We start from the raw sequence: 13,227 nt of genomic DNA, 5'->3' as shown, positions 1-13,227 counted from the left end.
AGAGGCTTGAATCTCTAGGACAACACATCCACCACCCTCCTTGGATGGTGAATGGGATTGGGAAGTTGAGCGATCTAGGGCCCGTGGGTTCAAACTTCCTGCAGCTAGGAGGTTGCCGGGGTGCCACAGGATTGGGCGTCTTGCTCAGATCCTGACTCCAGCCACCAGGTGCTCAAGGCGAACTGTGCCCGGGCCTGTCAGGATAGAGCACAGGTCAAGCCAAGTTGGGCCATTGCACCTGCTACTCTGCTTGAATCAAGGACGCAAAGCCACAAAGTCTAAAGCTGAGGCCAGGACAAACAAGGGACTGTAACAAGCTGAGTCAGAGCAACCGCTGGCAGGCGTATGATCTAAGGCTAGTGACAGGCACAGTCTGGGAGCCAAGGGGATACCCTAACTGGGTTGAGGCTCCCTACGGGGGAAACGTGTGCTGGAGTGGGGGCTGTGTTCTAGCCTGGAGATAGCTTTGGTCTCCCAGGGCACTAGTGGCACTAGTGTGGGCTGGGATAGGATGCACCGGACTGCACCAGACCCCAACACCATCTGGTGTCCTGGATAACCAAGGTAAACATGAGACTGGCTAGGCTAGGTCTCGAACCCCTACTGAGCCACTTGTGAACTGCACGTGGGTATGGACGAGCTATGGCTGGGCTGAGACATCCTATAACAAGAACCAGAATGAGGTGAAAGCCAGCCAGGTTAAGCCGCTGTTCCTGCTTGGACGGGAGGTGGGCTGAGAAGAGCTGGCTCAAAAACCCCCTGTATGCGCATAACTTGGCAATGGGAGAGGCTCAGAGGGAGGTGCCTGGGCAACTCCTCTGGTAAGATACAGACCCTCCAGGTTAGCGCAAGAAGCACGATGGGAAACAGCCCAGAATAGGCCATGGAAAATTTCCCACGGGCATACATTTGGCACGGGACAGGGGCAGACCAGGCTGAATCAGTGCATGTCATCCACCGGCAAATCCAAACACCAGAGCAGAGTGCAGGTTGGGCCGGTTTTGGTTGCGACAAAACCAGCGTACAATGTGGAATATCAGGGCGAGGTTGCCGGTACTAGATTTGACTGCAGCGCCCACCCAGCACACGTGAGAACCAGGAAGGGCAGAAATGGGGATGTAGGGGCGGGTCTCCTAGCTGGACAGCTACTCCCACTGGACAGTGTGGACTGGGTTGGGGACAGACCACACCAAGCAGGGCTGCAACACCTGTGCGCCGCATGGGACCTAGACCAGGGAAAAGCCTGGTTGAGCAAATTACCCCCTGCTGGGGCAAGCATAATTTAGAATGGATGAGGATTGTAAGGACTTAGACGCAACACCAGCTGGCAGAGGCTGGCTCTGGGGGCTAGTTCTGTTAAGCTAAGTTACGGAACCACCCAAAGAGTGCATAGACCGTGACAGGGAGAGGCCTAGGAGGGAAACAATGGGTTCCCCCCTCCTGGGTCACTGCTCCCGCGGGAAGACATGATAACTTAGAAGGGGGCCGGGGTGGCTAGACGGAGAGGAGCTCAGCAACATCTGTGGGGGCTGAATGGCTGAGTTGGTTAGTTAGAACTAAGCTTTAAAACCCAGGGACAAATACAAGAGGTAGATGAGATGTGGGACAGACTGGACTAGTCTACTATACGCACAGGCAAACCAGCATAGGGGGCAGGCCTAATGGGGGATATTGTGGGTCGCCCCAACTGGGCTGCAGCCCCCACTGGCTGATGTAGGAGCCGAGTGGGTGCTGGGCAGAACCAATCTGGTCTGCAATACCACTGGTTCCAGTGCAACTCAAGTCCAAAAACAAAACCAGCCCAGGAATTACAACTACAAGCTGAAGGTGGCGATGAACAGCTGGACTCAGAGCCCTGGCCAAGAGAAGACAGAGGACAGAATGGGTCAATCAACCACCTCAGATATATGTTGGCAGCGAAAGATGGGCGAATGAAGTCTCTATGATGGACAGTGTCAACCAGTGAACTCTGCGACGACCTCATCGAGCTGGGTCTGGCGAGACTGGCAGTGATTCATAACTAGAGAAATATTAAAACCACTAGGGGTTGGGCTCGGCAGCGTGGCCTAGTGGCTAAGGTCCTCGCCTTGATCCCATATGGCCGCTGGTTCTAATCCCGGCAGCTCCACTTCCTCTCTATCTCTCCTCCTCTCAGTATATCTGACTTTGTAATAAAAATAAAATAAATCTTTAAAAAAAAAAAACCACTAGGGGTTGATCCCAGCTAAATAGTCTCCCCAAGAAGCTGTTCAATCCATCTGGACAATGATTAGCTGGACTATGTAGCTTGGTATCTGTTTGTAAGGGAAGAATCTTGACTGAATTTGAACTGTAATGATGCAACGGGGGGGTCCACCGTGGGGGAGGGACATGGGGAGGAGTGGGGCGGAACCCCAGAGCCTATGAAACTGTCACATAATGCAAAATAATTAATAAAAAAAAGAAACTATAAGAAAATATATAGTCTATCCTCTTAGTCGTCATTTTATTTTGTTAAGAATAAAATCTAATGCAGATTTTTACCCAAAAAAAAACTTATTAAAAACAAAATTGAAAGTTTATTTTGTCACAAAAAAATGCTGAAATCCATGAACAGAGTAGTCTTCAAAATCTTCATGGAAAATATACATTACAAAAAATTTATGCATGAGTTTAAAAAAATTTTGGAACCCAAATGAACCTGTTTTATTCCATTTTTCCATGAAAATTTCAAAATACCTTCATACTGTTCTTTTCTTATCCTAGGACCAAAGAAAAAGGAAATCTCAGAAAATAATTTTTGGAGTCAGGAATGTGGCACAGTAAGTTAACTTGTGGCTTGCAAAGCCACCTTCCTATATCAGAGTGCTAGTTTGAGTTCCAGCTACTCCACTTGCAATTTAGCTTCCAACTAATGCACATAGGAAAGTGGCAGATGATGGTCTAAGCGCTTGGGTCCTTGACATCCAAGTGGGAAACACGCATGAAGTTCTAGGATGCTGGCTTTGGCCTGGCCCTGCCCCAGCTGTAGCATGCACTTGGGGAGTATATGGGTGGACAGAAGATCTCTTGCCTTCTCTGTCTCCCTGTAGGTTACTCTGCCTTTTGAATAAAGAAATACATATTTTTAAAAATTATTTCAAAGACAGTGACACAGAAAAAGAGAGAGAGATCTTCCACCTGCTAGTTCATTCCACAAACAGCCATAACAGCCAGAAAAATGGACTGGGCCAAAGCCAGGGGCCAGTAGCTTTATCCAGGTCTCTCACATAAGTGGCAGGGTCCGAAATACTTGAGCCCATCTTCCACTACTTTCCTAGGTGCAATGAAGAAGAGAAATCACAAATGCAGCAGCCAAGACAAACCAGCACCCACTTGGGTGTTCATTCCCAAAACTGCTCATGCCCTTGTAATACCACTGTTCTTAAAAACTTAAATACAGAGTAGACAGAGAACAAGGGCCAGCATTGTGGTGCATTGAGTTTAGTATCACATAAGGTGCCAGTATGAGTTCCACCTGCTTCACTTCCAATCCAGCTCCCTGCTAACACACATTGGAAAGCAGGGGAAGAAAGTTCAAGTACTTGCGCCCTGCAACCAAGCTGAAGCTCTGGATGGAGCTCCTGGCTCTGGCTTTGGCTTAGCTCAGCCCAGTCACTGAAGTTATTTGAAATGGGTTAGTGAAGAAAATTATTAATTATTCCTCTGCGAGTGTGTGTGTTTACCTACCTTTCAACTCAATAAATAAACCTTTAAAAACTATTTTAATGGGAAAATGAAAATTCTTTATTTTTTCAGTTAGAATAAAACAATGAAATTATGCATATATTGATAGTCTTTCTGTTACCTGCATTAAAAAATTTTTATTAGCTATTTTTTTCCCAAAAGCATTTCATAAGAGGACATCAATTGTAAATGATAGCATTCTCTTTCAAAATGAGAGAGGACAAAAGAAAATAACTCATGCAAGCCAAAATTACTATACCTTTTCCTTTTGAGTCCATGAAGAAGATTGAGAGAGAAAGAAAAGCAAGAAATCAGTTCAAGAGTTCAGAGAAAAGACAGGTAAAATTCCAAGAGCTTAGCTGACAAGCTTTAGCTATACGTGAGATATCCCCTAGCACTTTTTTTTTAATCATGTTTAGGCACTAGTTATAGGAAACAATAAGATGCATATACTCAAATCACAGCACAATAAGTAAATTCATGTTTAAGTGATACAGAAATATAAACAATATCTAAAAGATACTCTATTATACTACACTAACAAACAAAACTACGAAAGACTAAACACAGCCTAGAGAAACATCTTAAGATTTGACCTTTTAAGATTTTGCATAATCCAAGATACACAAATTACCATCTAACCAATTTCCTAAAAACAGGCAATATACATTTAACAAACTGGGCCTCTATTTCAAAGAGGACCCACTGGTACTTAAACAAGTACAGTTATTCCTGTTACACTTTTTTCTATGATTAACAAAGTCTAAAAGAGACCTAATGATCTAATGCAAATCTAGACACTTCAGCTAGTAATCTGCCATTTGAGTTTTAGCATATTTAATCCATTTGTTAAAACACATTATCCAAAAATTTGCTTCCTAAACATGAGTAAAATTTACTGATTGTTCTATCAAAACCCTAAGCCCAACCAGACTATTATTTTTTCTCAAAATGTTCACTTTGGCATACTCTGTTTTCTCATGAGTCTGTAACTCAAAAATCATCATATCTATAGCAAGCCGCTACGAAGTCTTTAAAAAAAATCAGAGAATCAGGTCCAAGGAAATTAAGAAGGCAGCATCAAAAAACAATGTAGTCTTCTCTGTCAGCTTGTTTTTTTAAAGGATTCACTTTAATTTGTTTGCAGTAAACTTACATGGGTTTGATTATAAACAGTTACACGTTCTTGTAACCTCTTGATAAAGAAGGGATGTTAAAGTCAAAAGAGTTGAAGGAAATAAGCACTGGCAGGTTAAGTGGGAACAGCCAATCAATATGTACTCTGCCAGCAGATAAACATACACATCATGTTCTGTCTTTATTCACTTTAGGGCTTCCATATTCTGTTCTTCATTTCCTGGAATTTGCCTCCTTTTCTGTAGGACAGCATTGCTCAAGATTACAGAACCACACTGACTTAGGATCCAGTATTCCTCAACTCTGCACGATCACCTCATATACACACTTAGGTGATTTGCCAAAACTATCAGTGTGATACCAAACATGTCCTGCAGGAGAACAAGGCTGTCAGATGAGATAATGTACAGCACAGGTAATTAACATTCTTGTACTGATCCTAGCAATTCCACCCTTAGGAATCTGTCTGAAGTAAATAATCACATACACAAACATAGCAACTAAGACATGTGTTTATAATACTCCTTCTTTAGAAATAATTTGAATATCGTATAGTAGAAAATGGTTAAGTAGATTATGGCAAATCCATTTAAAAGAATGTTATTAAAAATAAATGATGGGGTCAACAACACAGTGGATTACGGCAATGCCTGCAATTGTCTACAATACTGGCATCCTATGTTGGAGCATTGCTTTGAGTCTTGGTTGCTCTGTTTCCAATCCAGCTCCCTGCTATTATGCCTGGGAAAGCAGTAAAAGATGGCCCAAGTAAGTACCACTCACACGTAATAGACCTGGGTGGAATTTGAGGCTCCTGACTTTGGCCTGGCTTGGGATGTTGCAGCCATTTGGGGAAGAAAACAGAGGATGGAACATCTCCTTTCTACTTCCTCCTCTCTGTATTCTGCTCTACTTTCAAATAAATGCAATAACTCTTTGGGGGAAAAAAAACTTTTAAAAAACAAATAAATGTGTTACAAACAAATGTAAGTTAACCATTTGGAATAATGGTTATTAAAATAAATAGACTGCAAGTTAACATGATCCCATTGGGGATGTATATAACTACAGAAAAAAGATTAAAAGGTTGCACAGAAATGTTAGGGATTATTCCTGGACAGATGATACAAATTCATATTTGATATCTCTGACTTTTTGCTCATGTGTATTTTCTAAATTTTCTACTATGAATATATATTAAAGTAAGAAAAAACGGTATTATTTAAAGTATCAATTCTAAGTTCTTCCAGCACTATTAATCTTTGTTATTATTCTGGTCTCCAAATAAGAAATCTCTATTACTTTAAACCAGTAACCTTTAAAAAGATTAGGTGGTCCCGGCGGCGTGGCCTAGCGGCTAAAGCCCTCACCTTGAACGCCCCGGGATCCTATACGGGCGCCGGTTCTAATCCTGGCAGCTCCACTTCCCATCCAGCTCCCTGCTTCTGGCCTGGGAAAGCAGTCGAGGACGGCCCAATGCATTGGGACCCTGCACCCGTGTGGGAGACCTGGAGGAGGTTCCAGGTTCCTGGCTTCGGATCAGCACAGTACCGGCCGTTGCGGCTCACTTGGGGAGTGAATCATCGAACGGAAGATCTTCCTCTCTGTCTCTCTTCCTCTCTGTATATCTGACTTTGTAATAAAATAAATAAATCTTTAAAAAAAAAAAAGATTAGGTGTTACAAATACAGGATAAGTAAAGCTTTCAGCATAATAGAAAACCCGTAAGTATGAATTTAAATAATCCAAAAACAATGAAAATTGGTTATCCATTCATAAGGTAAATGAAGACGCAAGGCTCCAGAGAGAATTAGGGTTCTGCCATTAAAAGCTGGTCGAGCAATCCTTGCAAAGTATTCTGCACATTACAGTCAGGAATTGAATTGCTGAAATATTAAGATCCAGAAGAGAACACAGAAGCTGGCACCCAGCCATTGTCTAGCGCTTTTAAGTGAAAAAAAAAAAAAAAAGAACAAAATACTCTGCTCATATACTGAATTATTCAGAAAAGGATTAAAGAAACCAGTTAGTTTCACATAAGAAAAATGAGAAAATACCTCTATTATACAAATAATACAAATAAAAACATGTTAAATTCTCTTTCTCAGCCAAAGAAAATAATGGGACTGTGGGCTAAAAAATTCTCAGTGCGGGAGGACTTACAATAGAAATGAAAAAGGAGCATCCTGTCCTTCAGAGGTCCTGAATATTACAGAGAACCCTTTTCCTAAAGCTCTTTTAGATTACCCACTGCTGGGATGTGATTTAGAACCCTAAACCACCACTACCACCACCACACCACCTACCACCACTACCACATCACCTACCACCACCCCCACCCCCACCACAACCACATCACCCCATTTACCACCACCCCATCCAGCACCACTACAATCCCATCCACCAACACCCCACCCACCACAACCACATCACCCCACCTACCACTGCCACCACACCATCTACTACCACTACCACCACCAACAGCAACAGCACCAGGCAAGATGACCACCCAACGTTCTTTTCAACTTTGCTCCTTTTCGTCTACATCTGCAGGGAGTTAGTACATGTGATGGCTTATAAATTTGTAAGGAAGAAAATAAACTTGCAGTGAATAGCAAAAAGAAGCTGGGAGCCAAGTAATTTTTAACTATAAATATACTGTCTGCTACTTCTCAAGTCTTTCTGATTTTATTCAGGAAAATAAAATTCACTGTGTACAATGTGATTAGAAAACATTCTAAAACCTACCTACTATCTGAAAGTAACAAAGTAATTAGAAAATTTACCAAATACTAAAGCCAGTCCATGAGATGTTCCCACTGCTATGAGACTGGACACTGCCTGAAACAAAAGGGAAGATGATATTTTCAGATATTACATCAAAGATCTTGAAATAATCATAGTTGAATTTGTTGGCCTCCCTTCCTCTCTGCACCAGATGACATACCAACTATTATAAATATGGAGAGTTTCATCTAGGAGGCAAAACGGGAAATGAAACTCAGGACATTTTATTTCTGAGAATCCCTCAAATTTACTGGAAGGCAAACACTATCAAAATATCATATGTTCAACATTATAGGCACAAACATGCCACTCAGCTTCCTCTAAAGCAACTCTTCAAAAAAAAAAGTCCAGAGAAAGTAAAGGCATTCATTGTATCCAACTAAGAGCCTCCAACAAGATGTGGGGAAGGGAAGAGAATGCTCTTCTCCAGTTTATCCACAGGAGTCAACAGGCACCAGCAACGCTCAAAACTCAGCCCATCTCCTCACCAAATGACTGACTAATAAGAAAGCTACAGGAGGCAGCTGGAGGAAGAGTAAAGCAAGCATTAGTGTGCTTTCAATATCCCCCTCCCCCTTCTCTACAATCACACCACAGATTTACTACTTGGCAGGCTTGGCAGTGGACTCCAGAACTGCTCAATGTACTATTTACCACAAAGTGATTTCACTGAATGCTGTTTCCCATCCCCTGTAACAGAAGGAAGGCCAACTCACAGAAGGAGCACATTTACTCAGGCAGGATGGTACCACATACAAATCAACCCAGAAAAGGCTAATCATGATTTCATCATCTTTTTCCCCAACAAAAGTCCAAAGAGAAACAATTTTAAAAGAAAATGCTCAACATGGACAAATTTTAAGGTTGATTATTGGCAATAAAATTGCTCATGAATTTATTCTCATAATATATATGGTAATTTTGAACATTATAAAAATAAATCTAAGAAACACCAATCAAATAAAAAGCCTACCTCTAACAGGTTAAAATATACTTACAATTGCTGTAGGCAAGCCAGCATCTACTTTGTCCTAAATGAAATTTAAAGGGGGAGGGGAGAGAGAATTGGAAAACATAGTATCATTTTAAAATAAAGCAGAATAAGAGTCTCTCTTTACACATACTTTGATCCAAATCAACTCAGACAAGAGGCTAAATTTTATTTTTGCCCCCAACTAAGAGAAATTACAAAAGCTGTATAATATCAACAAAATACAAAAAGCATGAAAGTGGATCATTTAATTTTAGTAACAGCAACAGATGCTTCAGGAAGGGTACTGATTATAAATGGAAATGTAAAAGGAAACAAGAAAGGAAAGAGGTTCCACTCGCTAAAATGTGAATAAAACATATAAACTAAGTGGCCAAAATGGGAGGTACAAGCCAAGCTTTGAAGAAAGAGAAACATGTGCTAAAGATATCCCACTGCTAACCAGGAGCTTCTTATATGGCAGATTATCCAATAACTTCTAGATAAAACCCCAGCAAGGCATACTAAGCCAATGTAAGAGTATTTACTTAATGCTTAAATAGCCTTAAACAATAGTAAGAGCTTGTAGTGATACAGAACCGTGGTAGCAAAGAATACAGAGTACTTCATAAACATTACAGAAAACAGAATTAAATGTATGTTTACTTCGGTGCAAAATATTTTGAGATCCGGGCCGGCAGCATGGCCTAGCGGCTTAAGTCCTCGCCTTGAATGCACCGGGATCCTATACGGGCGCCGGTTCTAATCCTGGCAGCTCCACTTCCCATCCAGCTCCCTGCTTCTGGCCTGGGAAAGCAGTCGAGGACAGCCCAATGCATTGGGACCCTGCACCCATGTGGGAGACCTGGAGGAGGTTCCAGGTTCCTGGCTTCGGATCAGCACAGTACCGGCCGTTGCGGCTCACTTGGGGAGTGAATCATCGGACAGAAGATCTTTCTCTCTGTCTCTCCTCCTCTCTGTATATCTGACTTTGTAATAAAATAAATAAATCTTTAAAAAAAAATATTTTGAGATCCATGTGTAACCTTTTCGTAATACTCGTTTCTATGAACTTTTTGAAGACTTCTTCCCAGTAAACACGGATTTCGAATTTCTTTTGCATCAAAATAAAATTATTCATCTTTTAATTCTACTTTTCCATTAACTTTTTGAAGTTTCCTCCTGTATCACACTATCTGATTCTCAAACCTGGGAAGATAAGACAGGCAAGATCAGATTTTCCAGATCAATAACGCAGAAATTTCAAAGCACTTATCTGGCCTGCCCAAGGTTACTCAACAACGTCTCAAATTCTGAACTTCCAGCAGGCCTATACATCACTCCCACACATTTTCTTTTCTATGTCCCTGTCAGTGTGGTCCACTATTATAAATGCTCAGTAGCCAGGGTCTTTTAGCCAACTTTGCAGTGTTTCCCAGGAAATAACAAAGTTATACTGCAGTGTACAGAGAACATGAAAGAACAATGAGCAAGGCAGCCATTATAGCCACCATTCTGGATAACAGTGCATACTCAACTTTGCGTGTGTGCATGCCTGCATGGCAAGCATGCCTAACACAATGCTTGCCAGTTAAGCAGCACACAGTAAGTATCTGGTTAATGGTTGATTTGTGTCCTGGACAGGGAAAAAAAAGAATGAGGCACCAGATGAAGAACATAAACTATATCCAAAATGAACTAGAATACTAAAATCAGAAGTCACCTGACTTCAAAAGCTAAAAATGCACAGATGTGGGAAGTATTTTAGAGATTACAGACTTTTAGTACTGGTGTTGCAGGATCTTCGGGTAGAGCTTCTCAAAAGCCAGGATGCCTGTTAAAATGCAAATCCTTAACCTACACTACTAAAGATACCAATTCAGTAGGTCTGCAGTCAACCTCAAGAATTTGTATTTTAACAAGCTCCCCAGGGGATTCTTACGTATTGGGTGCATTCTGAAACAAACAAACAAAAACAGGGTGCTAAGACACCTCTAGTATCTTAAGATTGAACATTAAAATGATAAAGATGCTTAAAAAGTTAGTTCAGATTAATTCTGAATGTAGTCACATGTCATATTACTTTGAAAAGGATTCTAAAATGAAGCAATGTGGTTCACAGCTCCAAAAATTTCATCTCTCCCAAGTGTTTCCATGCATGGCCTCCATGCCACAAGGATCAAGGTTCTCAGCGGGCCGCAGTGACAGAGCTTAGTCACGTGGCTGAAGGCTGCAGTGAACAACTGCTCAGGAGAAATATCCAAAAATGTACCTAGCTTTACATGTTAATAAACCAACCATCACAGAGAAGCATGCAACTTAAATTGAGCTGGTAATCCAAAATTAGGAAGGCACCATATGATGACTGTCACAGGAAAAGCAGTTTTCATTTTAACATACCAAAGGAGCTCAGCCATAGCAATGAAATAAGAACAGAATGCAAACACTCTGGGATTTATTAGAATTTCCCCTTCCTCGGCATGAGGGAGGAGAAACCCTTTTAAATAACAGATTTATCTAATCATTGCTCAGCGTCTGAGTTTTAGTTCAGTCTCCATTATTCAAAATATTTTTAAAACTGCACAGGTGGGTCAAATGACTGTTCTGGTTCATCTTGATTTTGAAAGGAATGAATTTCATCACCTACATAAGGATTAAATTCAGAAAACGTCATGGAAATATAATCCTCAACAGGTGGTTCTCATTCTAACAAATATGAGTTACTCTCCACCTAAAAGAGGAGAGACAATTGCCCGGGTTTCCTCCATTGCTTGACCATCTTTCTATTTAAATTGACTTCATGATATATGAGCTGGGTCAGGACACACCAGTTGTCCATAGTGGCTTTTCCCTTTGGTATCTGCAATAAGAGCTTTCTTGGATAAACTTGAAAGCTGCAATGCAATTATGGTGTTACGATGCCACTGCTGTATCAATTTCTTGCTCTTTTGGAAAAGCAAAACTTTTCTTTTGGTCCAAATTGAGTATGGAAAATACCAATTAAAGTCCATGAAAAGGACATAAAAACACATCAAAATCTGTGAAGTATGAATCTGTCATTATTACTATTGCAATTACTACTATAATACACAAGATCTATACATTGAATTCAGAAAACTAGAATTAAAAGACTATAAAAGGAACCGGCACAATGGCTCAAATGGCTAATCTTCTACCCTCTAGCATCAGTATCCCATAGTGGCTCCGGTTCATGTCCTGGATGCTCCACTTCTCATCCAGCTCCCTGCTTGTAGCCTGGGAAATCAATGGAGAATGGCCCAAGTTCTTGGGACCCTGTACCCTCATGGGAGACCCAGAAGAAGCTCCTGGCTCCTGGTTTTGGATCAGCTCATCCCCCCTCCAGCCATCACAGTCATTGGAAGTAAATCAGCAGAAGATTTCTGTCTGTCTCTGTCTCTCTCTCTCTCTGCATCTCTTCTCTGTAAAATCTGCCTTTGCGATAAATATAAATAAATATTTTTAAAAGTCAGGGAAAAAGTTTAATCAGTGTTCTCCTAAAGGACTATTAAATATTTTTAGATTGATTGAGTGCTCACACTCATCTTCAAAACAGGACAGATACTTTATTCCAGTTGTTTTTTACCGGAAGTACTCACCAATAATACCTTCATTTCACAACCAACGGGCAATAGACTTGGAGCATAAAACCCAAGTTTGAATAAATCGTCTGCTACTTCTTTAAACAGATTGATGTGAGACAAGCTCAGATCACCTCTCTGAACCTATCTCATTTATAAAATAAAATATGGCTTTACCTACTTTCAAGGTGTGTGAGTAAATAAAATAAAGGTACATGAAAAGACTTTTATAAATTGCAGGAAAATCATTTCACTGTAAAAGACTCTGATCAATCATTCCTCCATATGAAAACACAAAGTAACAAGCACTCTACCTCAAATATACAAGATGGCAACCAAACTGAAAAGGAATTTAAAGAAAAAACAGATAGTGTTTCTTTTAGGCTTGCTGCCATATTTCATTTAGGCACACCCGAGACTCTGAGCAGACCTTTACTTTCATGGCTGCACTAATTTCTATGTCAAGATGTGTAGCCATGTCTTTCTTATGAGTCAAAAATAATCACACAAAAACCATGAAAGCCAGATTCTATTTTTCTTAAGCCCTGGGCCAAGGGAAGAGCTGTGCTTTGTTTTATGCTCATTCCTACTTCATTATGCTATTGCAGGTTATGAAGCTGGGGGAAAGAATAAAATACTTACAGCTGCAGACACTATCTGGGCAGAAATTCCCTTCAAAAGAGAATGTCGCATAACTGATCCATGGAGTGAAAAAGAATCAGGTAATTTTTTCTTCCTAAAAAAAAAGGAGGAAAATGTTTTGAACGTTTTGAAAGAAGAAAACCTATAGATACAAGGAAAGTAGAAACTGACACCATATCTAATTAGTTGGTTGTGTATTAAAATAGGTGTAAAGAATCTAAGACTCCTACATGAAGATGTGGTACTAAACCCAAGTAGAAGCTCATAGAAGCACGTTTCTCACTGATGTAAACTATTCCTGGTCTACCTTCAGTAAAATAGCCACGGGTTCTACTGTTCTCTACAAACCACTCCTCCTCCCTAGGTCTCCTTGCTGCCCTTGACCTC

The 13,227-nt window shown here is 40.9% G+C and overlaps 1 protein-coding gene across 1 annotated transcript in view; it reads right to left on the bottom strand.

The window, feature by feature from the left end:
• Positions 1–13,227, bottom strand: part of VPS8 (VPS8 subunit of CORVET complex) — a 261,296-nt gene that overhangs the window by 232,885 nt on the left and 15,184 nt on the right. The window contains exons 4-6 of the mRNA XM_058662177.1: positions 12,841–12,934; positions 8,628–8,660; positions 7,629–7,683 (exon numbers count right to left, since the gene is read on the bottom strand). Coding sequence (XP_058518160.1) covers positions 7,629–7,683; positions 8,628–8,660; positions 12,841–12,934 — 182 coding nt within the window. The remainder of the gene's footprint in view (positions 1–7,628; positions 7,684–8,627; positions 8,661–12,840; positions 12,935–13,227) is intronic.

The sequence above is a fragment of the Ochotona princeps genome, chromosome 3, assembly GCF_030435755.1.
Source record: "Ochotona princeps isolate mOchPri1 chromosome 3, mOchPri1.hap1, whole genome shotgun sequence".
Classification (NCBI taxonomy): domain Eukaryota; kingdom Metazoa; phylum Chordata; class Mammalia; order Lagomorpha; family Ochotonidae; genus Ochotona; species Ochotona princeps.
This window is presented reverse-complemented; position numbering and strand designations above follow the sequence as displayed.